General features: G+C 50.2%; 3 protein-coding genes across 4 annotated transcripts; 2 read left to right on the top strand and 1 right to left on the bottom strand.

Moving 5' to 3' along the window:
* Positions 1-9: 9 nt before the first annotated feature.
* On the top strand, positions 10-1,642 carry LOC120950667 (cysteine and histidine-rich domain-containing protein morgana). The gene is made up of 3 exons (XM_040368891.2): positions 10-342; positions 430-1,196; positions 1,270-1,642. Exons 1-3 carry the CDS (start codon positions 276-278, stop codon positions 1,513-1,515), a joined length of 1,080 nt encoding a protein of 359 aa, XP_040224825.2. The 5' UTR covers positions 10-275; the 3' UTR covers positions 1,516-1,642.
* On the bottom strand, positions 1,622-2,656 carry LOC120950668 (RWD domain-containing protein 1). Its single transcript, XM_040368893.2, has one exon. The coding sequence runs from the start codon at positions 2,460-2,462 to the stop codon at positions 1,737-1,739; it is 726 nt and encodes a 241-aa protein (XP_040224827.1). The 5' UTR covers positions 2,463-2,656; the 3' UTR covers positions 1,622-1,736.
* Positions 2,657-2,728: 72 nt separating this feature from the next.
* Positions 2,729-5,653, top strand: LOC120951687 (protein Tube). 2 transcript variants are annotated; one of them, XM_049610965.1, is made up of 3 exons: positions 2,729-2,989; positions 3,061-3,814; positions 3,878-5,653. In XM_049610965.1, exons 1-3 carry the CDS (start codon positions 2,817-2,819, stop codon positions 5,162-5,164), a joined length of 2,214 nt encoding a protein of 737 aa, XP_049466922.1. In that variant the 5' UTR covers positions 2,729-2,816; the 3' UTR covers positions 5,165-5,653. The 2 variants fall into 2 exon arrangements, with proteins under 2 accessions (XP_049466922.1, XP_040226449.2); XM_040370515.2 differs by having other exon boundaries at positions 3,061-5,653.
* Positions 5,654-13,411: the final 7,758 nt, after the last annotated feature.

Below are 13,411 nucleotides of genomic sequence, written 5' to 3'. Positions count from 1 at the left end.
CAACTGTCACCACCGAAACCGTGCCGTTCTGGGCAGCAAACAGGACAAAAAAAAAATAGCGGCAGAAAATAGTTTTGCATGCACGCAACTTCTCGCAGTTTCTCGAACATTCGCACCGTTTTAGCTGGGACACGGATAAAATATCCATTCATTTTGATACAGAGTGAAGAAAACCATCGATTCAGGCATCCGAGCGTGTATCTCCCGCTTACCATAAACGGTAAAAATCTTGCCCTGAAAAACACGCAGGAGAAGTTACAAGAAAAAAAAAAACTATGACCAAGGTGGTCTGCTACAACAGAGGATGTGGTCAAAGTTTTGACCCACAAAACAATACTGAAGGTATTTGCCTATTTTTTAACATTCCTCACACAAATCTGCCGACCGTTTTCATTCAATTTTTATAAATTTACTCCCCCCTTGCCTTAGATTGCGTTCACCATCCGGGAGTGCCATTTTTCCACGATGCCTACAAAGGATGGACGTGCTGCAACAAGAAAAGTGTGGACTTTACCGAGTTTCTCAACATCAAGGGCTGTACGCAGGGACTGCATTCGAACGAGAAGCCACCGGAGCCGGAAAAGCGCAAAGAGGACACCGTGCTCGCGGAAGAACCGGCCCCGACAGAGGTGAAAATACGAGAACCGATACGCCCGTCCATGGAGCGTCCACCGTTCGAGACAGCTTTAACCTCGCTCGATCCGTGGGTGGCGCCTGCTTTCCGCAAGCAGATTGACGAAATGCCCCAGACCGCCGTGAAGAGGAAGAGCCCCACCGATGCGGCCGCCATTGAAGCTGGCACCGTGTGCAAGCACGGTGGATGCAGCTGCACGTACGAGGACGCCAAGACGAGCGACAAGCCGTGCGTGTACCATCCGGGTGTGCCGATCTTTCACGAGGGCATGAAGTTTTGGTCCTGCTGTCAGCGGAAAACGTCCGATTTCACCGCGTTCATGAACCAGGCCGGTTGCGAGACGGGCAAACACCTGTGGGTCAGCGAGGAGGACGAGTCGAAAGCGATCAAGTGTCGGTTGGATTGGCACCAAACTGCGACGACCGTGGTGGTTACGGTGTACGCAAAGAACTACCATTACGCGAAAAGCTACGTGCGCGTGAATCCGATTCGATTAGCGATTTGTTTGGTGTTCCCCCAACAGGATGGAAACCAGTACAATGTGGACATGGAGCTGCGCGGGGTAAGTGTAAAGAGAACTGTGGGGGTAAAGGAAACAAGCGGCAACTAACGTGTGATGTATCCGTTTTGTGCAGGTCATCGATGTCACACAGTGTAAGGTGCAGATGTTCGGTACGAAAGTGGAAATAACGCTGATTAAAGCGGAACCTGGCACGTGGGCCAAGCTGGATTTCCCGCGCGAAAAGAAGGCCGAGCAACAGAAGGAAGATGCGAACAAGCAGGCCAGCACCAAAAATGGCGACGACAGTGACTCGGACGTGGATTTAGACGACCTCGAGCCCACGATGCGCACGGCCACGATTACGGAAATTAAGGACTAAACACACAGACGGAAGCTACTCTAGCACAGCGATCGATTCCTTGTCCCGTGGTGGGGAGGGGACGTCCCTCCCTCCAAATCGTACAATAAACCTCAAACAAACCGTGTAAGGTATAACGTTCACTGTATTTCGGCAGTTTACAGTCTTTTCAAGCAACAAGCAAACACACCCGCCTCTCCGCAATCCGGAACACACCACTTCGCCTTCGCCCCCCGCGCCCGCTACTCGGGCACGTAGTCCTCGTCGTTCTCGTCGTCCGAGTCGTCCAGATCAAGATCATCAATGTTTTGAAAGAGCGACTCATCGATGCGCACACTCTCGATCGATTCCCCGGCATCCATCAGGAACTTCAGATCGGACTCGTTGAGCGTATTGTCGCTGAGGAACAGTTCCCGGCCGGTGAGCTTGCGGGCTTCCGCCGCCACCTTCTCCTTCCGCTCCGTAATGCCCATGTCCTGCTCGAACTTGAGTTTCCACGCCATGAACGACTCCACCGTGACGCGCGTTCCCTCGAACTTTTTCATCTCCTCCTCCTCGACCTTTCGCTTCGCCTCTTCCTTGGCCGTTTCGGCCGCATTCTTCAGCTCGTCGTACTTCACGTTCAGCCACTCCTGGGCGGACGACACGAGCGAAAAGATCATCTCGATGCCGAGGTTCTCCTCGATCGTTTTGTGTATGTGTTCCAGCAGCTCCTCCTCGTAGCCGTCGTGGAAGTTGGACGGCTCCTCGATTTCCACCAGCGGCGCTGTGTCGGGATATTTCGCTGTGTACGTGAACAGGAGCTTGCAGGAGAGGCCTTCCGTTTCCACCTCCGGATCGTACTCGGTGGTGGCGATCGGCAATCGGAACTTGTGCGGTTCCGTCTCCAGCACCTCCAGCTCGCCGCAGTAGATCGAATCGAGCGCTTCGATCTCATTGCACTGGTCCTCGTGGTGATTGCGCTCCATCGGCGGGCCGGGTCCGGTCGGTGTCGGTCGAGTTGTGCAGTTGCGTTCCGTTGGTGCCGGTGGACAGTCTTTCACTTGCCAGGCAAATTACACATTTGTTTATTCCGTTCCCGGTTTCCGCGATTTGCTCCGGAAAAAACACAAGGCATACGCAAACTGAGAAGAGGGAAAAAAAAACTCGTTCTCGCATTTCCAAACTGTCATCACTGACACGTCGCGAACTGTCAGTTGTGACACATTGCAAGGGGCGTGGGGTAGGGGAAGGGGGGTGGTGGTGGAGAGAAACATAAATATTGCCCAACCAAAACAACATTTCGCGCGACCGTCCCGCTCAGCTGATGATTTGCGCAAACCATGCACCGCAACATGGAAATTCGTCACATGGCGTTCCACCTGGAAACGTTGGCGCACATCCTGGACACCAGCGAAGGTTGGCGTGACTTCCTGTACCTGATACCGCGGAACCTGGACGACCTGTTGAAGGAAGACCCGTACTACCCGCTCAAGTACACCGGATTGAACGAAAGGTGAGTCACACCGTGCTATGAGCAGCCTGCCAAAGGTGACTGCGCTTATGGTAGCCATTATTTGATTCCAGCATACTCGAAACCGAAAGCCAGAAACGCAACTTGTCTCCCTCCAAGCTGCTGCTGGAAGAGTGGGGTATATCCGGCCAGGTGCGCCCGACCGTCGATCATTTGCTGAAGCTGCTGGTGCGCGCAAACCAGATACGGGCGGCCGAATATTTAACCACACTGCTGAAGGAACAACCTCCCGCCCGGCCCAAGGACGGCCCGGGGGCACCGATTGACGTGACGCTGCCGGAAGATCATCAGACGGAATCACTGCTCAACGGTATCAGCTACCCGAGCAGCACCATCCTGCTGCACCATGTGGAATCGATCACGATCGGCAACAACAGGGACTATTACGACAAATTGGGACCGACGAAGCGGGTCGAAATTAAGGATAAATCGTCGGTGAACGTGGATGGCGAGCTGCCAGTGTTTTCGTCCAGCAACAACAATACAAAATCGGGTTCCGATTCGTCCGACATACGAAACCCATTAATGATGGATCGCTATCCAGACCAGCTGCCTGGACCTTCGAGGCCAAGCAAAGCGGCAGCGAAAGCACCACCCGCAGAAGCTACTCCGGATGGTCCGCTGTCATCGAACGGACTGCCAATGATTTCGGCACTGGGCATAACGTCTGGTCAGCCGGAATCATCCAAGCTGCAAAACAATCGCAACTATGACTGTGCGAGCAAGGAAATCAACGGACCGCAGATTCCCGATCTTTCAATATTTGGTCGAGAGGAGAGCGAACGAAAGGAAGTGAACGGACCGCAGGTTCCCGAACTATCCATCTTTGGCCGAGAGGAGAGTGAACGAAAGGAAGTGAACGGACCTCAGGTTCCCGAACTATCCATCTTTGGCCGAGATGAGAGCGAACGAAAGGAAGTGAACGGACCGCAGGTTCCTGAACTATCCATCTTTGGCCGACAAGATAGCGACAGTAAGGAAGACAATGGAGCTCCCGTAGAACACCGCGAAGACATTCCGGCCTTGTCGGCGTTGCTGGGCGATTCATCCGACGTACATCAAACGCAATCCAACAGCACAAACAACACACATGACAGTATTCCAATGCTATCGATGCTTGGCTCGGACGGCAGCACCTCCGATACGCTCGGTAGCGAAAGCAGCTCTTCAGCGATCGTGCCGCAAGTGAGCGAGTCCGTTAGCGATTTCATAAAGTTTTCCACGTCCCCAGTAGTAGCGGTATACGCATACGACCATCTTCGCGAGGTCACGGACGGATTCAACGTGGCGCCCTATACCAACGGCAATCTTGCCGCACCCAACGGGCGCTCGCTCGGTGCGGGAGGATTCGGAGCAGTATTTTTAGCGCTCAATCTCGCGCCATCCATTCCCGTGGCCGCGGTCAAGCGGCTCGATCCCGACAAGTACAAATTTCGGGAAAAATTTCACCTAGAGCTAGACATTCTCTCGAAACATTCGCACCCGAATGTGGTCAGCCTGCTGGGCTCGAGCTCCGATGGGCCTCAGCTGTGTTTGGTGTACGAATATCTGAAGGATGGCAATTTGGAGGCAGCTTTATCACTCGTCCGAACGGGCCTGCGACAGATGGGGGCCACCGTTCGTCTACAGTACCTAAAGGACATCGCCAATGCGGTAGCATTCCTTCACGAGCGAGCCAAAATCATTCACCGCGATGTGAAGTCGGCAAACATTTTGCTGGACGGGCCGGTCGCAAAGCTGTGCGACTTTGGGCTGATCAAGCGCACCAGCTCGCGCACCACCACGAGCATTATCGGCACGAACGCGTACATGGCACCGGAGGCGGTGCGGGGCGACGTGTCGCCAGCGTTGGACATTTTTGCGTTCGGCATCGTGGTTGCGGAAACGGTAACCGGCGAACCCGTGCTGGCGGAGAAGGAATCTCGCAGCGAAATCGACCTGGCGGGCTACGTATGCCGTCAGCGAGCCGAAGGACGGGATCTGGGCTTGCTCGTCGATAGGCGGGCCGCGGTGGGCAGAGACGGCGAAGCTCGCTGGTGTGAGGCCGGGAGAAAGCTGCTGGAGATTGCAATCAAGTGCATGGGCGAAAAGTGGAGCCGACCGAACAGTGGTGCGCTGGCCGACGCGGTAGCCGGCATACAATTGGTGCCTTTATAAATTGCATTGAAAACGGCGGATAAAAAAGACAAAGGGTGCGACGTAAAGTGAGCAAAGCGAGCAATCATTAGTGCAATAGGATGCATGGCAATAATTAGCATTAAGCAGGTTACCAATAATTTTTGCTCAACAAATAAGCATTTAAATGCACAAAAAATACTCTTACCGGCAAAGGCGAACAGATAAGTTTTGCTGTGCCTTTTTCTATAGCTTCTAACAACACTTTAACACATTCCGGTAAGATAGCACGGTCTTTCCAAAATGCATGCTTGGAACGCAAACATATCGAAGAATCGTTTTAAAAATGGATTCGCGTGATTAACATTCAATTTTATTCTTACTGAAACAATGCAACACACAAACAGCAGAGGTAAAATAATCTTTAATATGCCTTTTACATTAAATCAAATGTAAACAACGCTAATGGGTTCGTCGCTTGTGGCGAATAAACGAAACAGTTACAAGCAGCACTGCTGACCGTTACATTTGCACCAATGATCGATATTCAATTCAATAACCCCCTCCGCCTGCTAGCCGTAATAGAAATCTGTCCACCGATCCGAAAATCAGCAATCCGATACGTTTGCCGGAGTCATTCGAGTGTAACACGGGTCGAACCCGCTGCCGACGTGGTGTCTGCACCCCCTGCCTCCTTCCGTTCACATGGCGCTGTCCTTCCATGTGCAGCGTTCCGAACGGCAGTAGCCTTTGCATGCACCGAGCGAGACACTGGCTACCACGCGACAAACGGTAACGGCAGCCGCCATCTCCTCCTGCCCTTATAATCCCACATAACCGTACCGTGGCGTAGCGCGTGCCGCCCTTCGCTCCTCGATCCGGCCCATTACCTTCGAGTTTAATTGGTTTTGCGGTCAGTTTTAGATCTTTTCATCTCGACCTCGCGACCACAGCGGACAGACCGCGGCGCCGGTAGCGCAGCGGTAGGCAGGGAGGTCCGGGTCCGGGTGGTTAGAATGGAACGGTTGAAGCCGTTTGCTACTTTGGGTGATTAATGAGATGAAATAATTTACCAACCCAGCTCGGGACGCGGGGTAAAGGGTGGACTGAGCCCTTCGCACTGTCGTTTAATAACGGTTGATTGAAGGCGTATGACAGGTAATCGATCTCGATCGCGATCAGGCTCTATTGTAGGGGAGATTGTGCCCGGTAAACCAGCACCCAACCAATCCTGGTATGCCGGAAATGCACAATTTAGCCCGCCACTGCAAGCCGTAGTGTTTAAGCGGGGACAGGGCACGGTGTTGTCATCGCTGCGGTTTGCCATGCGCACGTGCGTATGCGCGTATGTTTTAGGGAGTAATTAAGCCGACGATCATGCAGCGCGCCACACAAGCGCTGCGTGCAATCGTTAGTGTGGTTAGGATCGATCATTAAGCCTGCTCGTGAAGTGTCGAGATAAAGTAGTAACCCCCTCGCCTCCCTCACCAACATGTTGCCAAGGAGGAGCGGTAGCCACGGCGAAGGCCACCGAGCCAGAGTGTGATCTTGTTTTTTTTTTCGAGCGTGCGCATCATGTGCGCCTGTGCGGAAGGCCATTTCCGACTAGTGAATCCTTGCGATCTGCGCGTCGTGGCTAATGACTGGCGAGACGGGTACGAGAGGTTTTGCGTGTACCGGTTCGTGCCGTTGCTGTTTGGAGGGTCAAGGAGCCGGTTTTGTCACCGACGGAGAGCTGTAGCGAGGGTTTGCACGCGATCTTTCTGTTCGATTGCAGCACGCGCGCGGTAGTGTGAAGTCAGAATGCCTAAACTTTAAATGCCAAAGCGGTGACGCACTTTCATCACCAAAGAACGTAAGGCCCCTTTTTGATTGAAAAAAAGATTATTTGGAATGTGTTGGACGAGATGCAGCGGATCAGAACCGATCGCGGGGCTGGTCACACGTTTATTGGTCGTTTTTTGATGGACGCGTTCGATTGCAGAGGGTCACTACGGACGAAGGCGGTTCCGATGAAGCAATTGCACAATCTCTCCATCCGGTTGTAGCAGAGTTTTGGTATTTCTCTACTCATACCGTCGGCCAAACCTCACCTTGGCTAGCCGTTGCCGCTCTCGAACCTCACCACACCATTGCACTGCAGGAAAACGCAACGTGCGGTGTGATTTTTATGAGCGGAAAAGCTTCATAACTCACCCAGCACTGGGGGAGCGATCGAGGGTGATCGATCTTGCCGTTGCCGGTCGGACACGATCGATAGGCAAAGCGTCTGTAGCAATGATAGACACCACAATTCTCACAGGCGCACCATCGATTAGGCGCGTCTGAAAGCGGCAGCCAGGTGGACCAGCTCGTCAGGGAGCTTCCAAATGCCAACGATAGGACTAGGCGCGCGCGATGCAACGGTTGAGTGCACCACTTGAACGGTCCACTGGTGGTAGAATTTCAAGTGCAATGTCAGCTCCGTGTCGATTACAGGTGGGGGAGACCTGCAGTGAGTCAGCAACCGCCGGCGGCCGATCGGTGTTTAGCGAATTCCAGCACGTCGCTAGAACCTGTCTGCCCTTCTCGAGGATCCACGGCGAGCACCACGGCGGCGGGCGACTGCGTCCTTGTCCAATCAGAGACCCCCGACAAGCGCCTTTCGCGTACGCCGGTCGGTTCTTCGGTGCAGCGATTGTAATGCCCGGCGAGGCCTCGCCAGAAGCCAGAAGAAAGGGAGAATGGATGCCGTTCGCCGCAACGAGCCCAATCAGTGCAGGACGGGTGCACCAGAACGAACCGTGGCCAATTAAAGCCGTACACACACACACACACACATACATGAGCAATGCGATCGATCGAGTGACGTTTGAATTCTCCATGATCGTGATCTTTACCTTGAAACGGACCGGAGATGTGTACGTACGGTCCGGACGGAGGACATGGAAGGTTCATTGAACATTCGCGGTGGCCACCCGGTGGCCTTGGTATGATTTCCGCAAAGAATACACCGATCAATCGGGGACGGTCCGGGCAGCATCCGTTAATTGATTCCACAGACACACACACACACACACACCGGCAAATGCTTCTCGGGCGTTCTGATGCGGCCTCGACACCACAACGACCGGGACCGGCTGACGCACAAATCCGTAACAAATCTAATGAGATGCACTTGATTTCGGTCATTGTCTCGCGCACCACCTGTGTGTACGTGAGTGAATGGACGTTCTCGGTTCTCCCCTAGCGGCGTTGCAGCCACTTCCGAGATTCGTTGCGAAATCATGCCGCATTTGGTTTGGGGTCGCACTGTAACCCAATGACCTCGCGTGCACCGAGGGCACGTTGGCGTATGGGCTCGCGCGGGGACGACAGGTGGAAGGGGAAGTGGGGCAACGTTCAAGCCCGCATCGGACCGCCGGACGGAGCGCAAATCGTATCGTGTAGCTCGGGCAGAGATAACAATCAACGGCTAGCATGAGCCTGACGGTGGCGGCCTCCCCTGCAAACAAACGGGGAAATATGCTGGGAAAACGTTGAGTGTGTGTGTGTGTGTGTGTGTGTGTGTGGGTATTTATGCTAGCGTTAAGGAAAACGTTTTGCTAACTAGCTGAGAAGGCATTTCGTGACCGATAGTATCTTGACCCGCAGGGGTGGCCGGGAGGGGAGTCGAGTGGATGGGAGGATGGCCCATTTTTAGGTGCCAGATGATTGACGGATGATTTGGCGATGCGAGGCTTGGACTGCCGCTTCGGACTGTCTACCGACTTCACTAACTGTAACGGCGAAGTGGGCTGCTGGGAGCGGAAAAGTGGTTCAACTCCATGGGCGAGGGGGCTCCACCGTGCATATTAACATTAACGATTTGCCCGGTAACGGCAACGATTGGCCGAACGAATGTTTGCGTAGCGCATAGCGCGGGATTTGCTAAAACAATCAGCTAACATGTGCTGATAAATCTGCGCATTATGCATTCATTCAAGTCGGGGCCGCCTGAGTGGAGTGTTAAAGTGTGGTGGTTAGCAGCGCTTTTTTGCTGCTGCTGCTGCTGCTGCTTTAGCAACCACAGCACAAGAAGGTTACAGATTGCGGCGGGCGTTTTATCGCCTAAGTGCTGCAAATGATGCGTTTATTTTGGCCAAGTTCAGCGAAACAAAAAGTGATTTGCAAGCGAAGGTCAGCGGTTCTGATTTACTTTAGGGTTGGTTAGTTTTGTGGGAAGGTTATTTTGAGGCTGCATGCATAATTATTGAACAATATTTGGAGTGGATAATGAGGTATTATAATAAGCTTTCTTTTTCGGCTAAGTGGTTAAGTGAGCATGATTAGCCGACGCCAAATTATTTGAACAGTTGAATACATGAATACAGAGAAGGAGGACAAAGTAAAAGTATGGTTAGCAATATAACACTTTTAGAACAATAAAATCATAGGTGTAAGAAGTAGCAATGGAAGCGTGCAATAGTAAATATTAAATATAAAGAAGAAAAACAAAGGCAAGTCTTGCGTTCCACCCACAAACGTAAGTAAAAAAACTCTTCTAAAAAACGTAGCAAATAATAAAACAAAAGTAAGAAGTAACAACAAAAGAGAAACATGATCAGTAACAAATACAATACAGAATAGTGAAGAGTATATGAGAAAACAAAAGAATAAAAAAGGAAAGATGATTAGAAATGTCATTATTCAAATCTATTTATTTCTAATGCAAATATGGAAACAATAGACTCATAAGCTTTGTAAGAAATAAACAATTAAAACAGTGCAAGACGTGAGAAGAAGCAAATAGTGAAAACTAAAACTGAGAAGAAATAGAACAAATAATAGCAAAAGAAACATTTTTTAGAGCGAAAAAAGAGACCTATTAAACCGGGCTTGTGTTAAAAGATGGGTAACATTAAGCACAGATTTGCACACACGGAAGCGATGCACATAATAAAAGCAGAAGTGTAAGAAGAAGTAAGAGGAGTGCAAAACTTTGAAAGTAATAAGCAATAAAAACAAAAGTGTCAAAAATAACGACCTAATATCAACGCCGCAATGATAATGTCCGAACAGCAATGAAAAGAAGGAGCTACATTTCCTAGAAACGCAAAACATACTCCACATCCGGACTAACGGTCTGCCTTAATGTGGTTTAAAAAATGATAGGTCATTTAGAAACAATTCCGCAGTGTGCGTCCATATGTGCGTCGAGCGGTTGAAGGTCTCCTGCATACTATCCTCGCAAAACCAACAAAAAAAAAACCACAACCCCCCTCCCGAAAAAGCTTAAAACCAGTTGCCAAATGCTGTAGTAGTTTGTTGCTTGCTGTATTGGTTGTTGTTGCTCTTCTTCTTCCGTCAGCATGCTTCATGATGTGACATGACCGTTTGTAACTTTTGTTATTTTGGGCTCCTTTTTTTCGCCGTTTCCTCCACTCACGCTGCCGAAATCGCGGCGACCGGTAAATGTTGAGCCGGCACGCAGCAGAGCACCGGTTGACGGCAGCAGAGAGTTCGTCGTTCAAGTTCAAGATCGGTCAACCGGAGGAATCGCGATCGCGCGCGCAACCCGTCGAATTTGACTCACCGCCTAAAGGGCCCCCGACCACGTTTGCGCCTGGGCACGTGGCAGAAGGTGATCGTGTGGAGCAGCGAACTTGAAAGTGCGCGCGAGAACGAACGTCACCCGTCACTAAAACGCCGTAAAACCTGTTACTCGCAGGGCCAGATCGTCAAATTAAGGGCTGCTGGGTGCTGTACGGGACGTGCCGTTATGTTCTGTTCTAAGGGAAATCCCTGTCCCTGCGTTCTAGTAAAACGTTAGCATGATTTCGGTGATTGTATGGACGGCGCACGAAACCCAACCCAGGCACCCAGAGCAACGACCGCCAAGGCCAAGGTGGCAAGACGTCAGGCAAGACGCGTTATCCTCCTGCTGCGCGAAGGAACCGTATTTACGAGGGCACTGTGGCAGGTTTATCGGTCACAAGGCTATCCACTTGCCGTCGTAAGGGACTGCCAAAGAGAAAGGGTTTTTAATAACGGCCGGCAGAAGACAATCACCCCTTACCCTCTGTGACCCAGTGGGTGACTCGTGGTGCCCGGGAAGGGTGTTGTACGCTTTGCGCGAGGACCGGGGAACATTCTCGTCCGCATATCGGACAGCCAGTTCTTCCTTGTTCCGCCCGTGCACGTCACGCATCCGTTGGCGGGGTTTCAGGATCAAGGTAACCAGCCACCGGTCGTTAAGTCACCGGAACCGGATCACTCAAGTGCGAGTGCTGAGCGGTTGACAGGCGATCGTGTGTCGGGTTCGGGCTGACATCGAAATTTAGAGCCGACCGGCGAAGTTTATGGACTGAAACGGCTTCCGAGCCGTACGGAACCGCTCGGTTTTGGGTGGGTGGTGGTAAGTGTTTTTGATAAATGTTCGTGCTGACTTAACGATTGACACTGGACGATGGTAGCGGGCACGGCAGGTGAACATGCGGGTAAAACGGGGGTACCAACAGCGAGACCACCAGGTGTAGTGGATTAGTGTAGGCAGACCTCGACCGAGCAATGGCCTTTAGCCGGTACCAGGAACCAGGCGCAAGAATGCCACCGATTGGCCGATTGCGAAAGCGTCAACCGACGGTACGTTGCGGTAGGAAGCGAACTGCTGCCCCAAAATACCGGCCACACTTTTTTGACGGTGGATTTGACGGGAAAGGGAAATGATTGACGATCGCGACCTCTCTGTATCTGTGTGTGTGTGTGTGTGTGTGTGCGCCACAGATGACCGCAAGCTGATCGGTAGCCGATTTCCGTGGGTGGTTAACATTGGGCACCTTTTGGGGTTGGTTTGATAAGCCGCATCAATCGCACCGGGCGGATCGGGACGGATTAGTCGGCCTACCGGTGCGGTATGGCGTGTGTTGTGTGCCTGTAATTTCGGGGATTATATGGCCGCACTTAATGAAGCGAGTGTCTGGTGTTCGATGGTTTTGAACTCTTGGCAGTTGTTGCTTCATCAACTCGGAGAGCTGATGGTGCGTGTCGGTGTGTCGGAGGGTTGGTGTAAAACATGTCCGTTTATAGCCGCAAAACAAGATAACGTTTGGTTGGATTTTATGAACTGGAATCATTATGAGAGCAGTTGAAAGAAACACAACATTGATTGTTCTATGGATAACATACCATAAGTTCTATTGCATGCAATTTTCTTTTTTTTATGATAATTATTTCAAAATGTTTGATCCGTTGGGTGTCTATTCTTTAGATTTACCACGGCTCCAAATAATTGTTCCGATATTGGTTAGATGTCAAATTAATTAGAGTGAATTCTGGTTGATGAAAGTTATGAATAAAATATAAGCTAATAAGACACACCTCACTGAAACAGCGTTCTCAATATAAAAAACTTGCTAAACGGTGAACGTAAGGATCGTATGAAGCTAAGAGCAATTCTTCAATCATAAACATAATTGTTGCTGGATTTTTCATCATTCATTATTGATTAAATATTCAAGAGTTGTAGGGCTTTTAATTATAATTTTATATACATCAAATCGTCACAAAAATGCGCTCCTATTGGAAGATTTTCAATTATTTCTTTTTAAAGCCTTATCCCATGTTTGGGACGTTATTCATATTCCCTATACTCGAATGTTCTATTTTAAAGATCTCTCTTTTGCAGGATTCTCTGCAAGTTAAAGATTTTTGCCTTAGAAACTAAGGCGTCTGTGCGTCGGGCAAAGATCTTGCCAGGATGCTAATCAAATGCAAACAGTGTAAAACAAAACTCGAGATTATCTGACATTAAAATTCATGAGTTTGTTAAAATAACAGCCCGTTTGGTTGTAATCCATTACACGATATTGTGCAATTCTGTATCTTACCGTATCTTGCTGTCGTGCGCAATATTCATTCAAATTTACTGATAAATATATCCGCTCAATAATTGCCTTTGAATATTAATTATTTGTTTTTTAATGATACTAATTTAATCACAGTTAAAGTCACTCTGGCCATAACTCTAGATAGCTTTATTTTAAGCTCCATGTAGCACTATGACGTCTTGTTTACCCTCCTGATGGAAGTAAGATACCACTGACAACCGTGCTGAGATATCTGCGCTATCTATAATCTATCTTTATATTGGTAACGCCCATTACAGGGTTTTCCAGGAGTTCTCATTGCTGTGGGCCACTTTTTTTGACTCTTTTTTGCGTGAAATGAACTTCATATGATGGAAATTGGTCTCTACAACACCCTTGTTGAAAAAATCCAATAGGAATTTCCAAGCAGCCTGTCCAAAAAGGGTGCCATAGATTCTAATTT

The sequence above is a fragment of the Anopheles coluzzii genome, chromosome 2 (assembly GCF_943734685.1).
Source record: "Anopheles coluzzii chromosome 2, AcolN3, whole genome shotgun sequence".
Classification (NCBI taxonomy): domain Eukaryota; kingdom Metazoa; phylum Arthropoda; class Insecta; order Diptera; family Culicidae; genus Anopheles; species Anopheles coluzzii.
Note: the sequence above shows the minus strand (reverse complement) of the source record. Positions and strands in the feature narration are given on the sequence as shown.

Bases quoted from the DNA above. Each gene is read 5' to 3' on its own strand.
- LOC120951687 (XM_040370515.2), top strand. From the start codon at position 2,817: ATGCACCGCAACATGGAAATTCGTCACATGGCGTTCCACCTGGAAACG. The intron at 2,990-3,060 runs GTGAGTCACACC...ATTTGATTCCAG, and splicing joins TACACCGGATTGAACGAAAG to CATACTCGAAACCGAAAGCC.
- LOC120950668 (XM_040368893.2), bottom strand. From the start codon at position 2,462: ATGGAGCGCAATCACCACGAGGACCAGTGCAATGAGATCGAAGCGCTC.
- LOC120950667 (XM_040368891.2), top strand. From the start codon at position 276: ATGACCAAGGTGGTCTGCTACAACAGAGGATGTGGTCAAAGTTTTGAC. The intron at 343-429 runs GTATTTGCCTAT...CCCTTGCCTTAG, and splicing joins CCCACAAAACAATACTGAAG to ATTGCGTTCACCATCCGGGA. The intron at 1,197-1,269 runs GTAAGTGTAAAG...CGTTTTGTGCAG, and splicing joins TGGACATGGAGCTGCGCGGG to GTCATCGATGTCACACAGTG.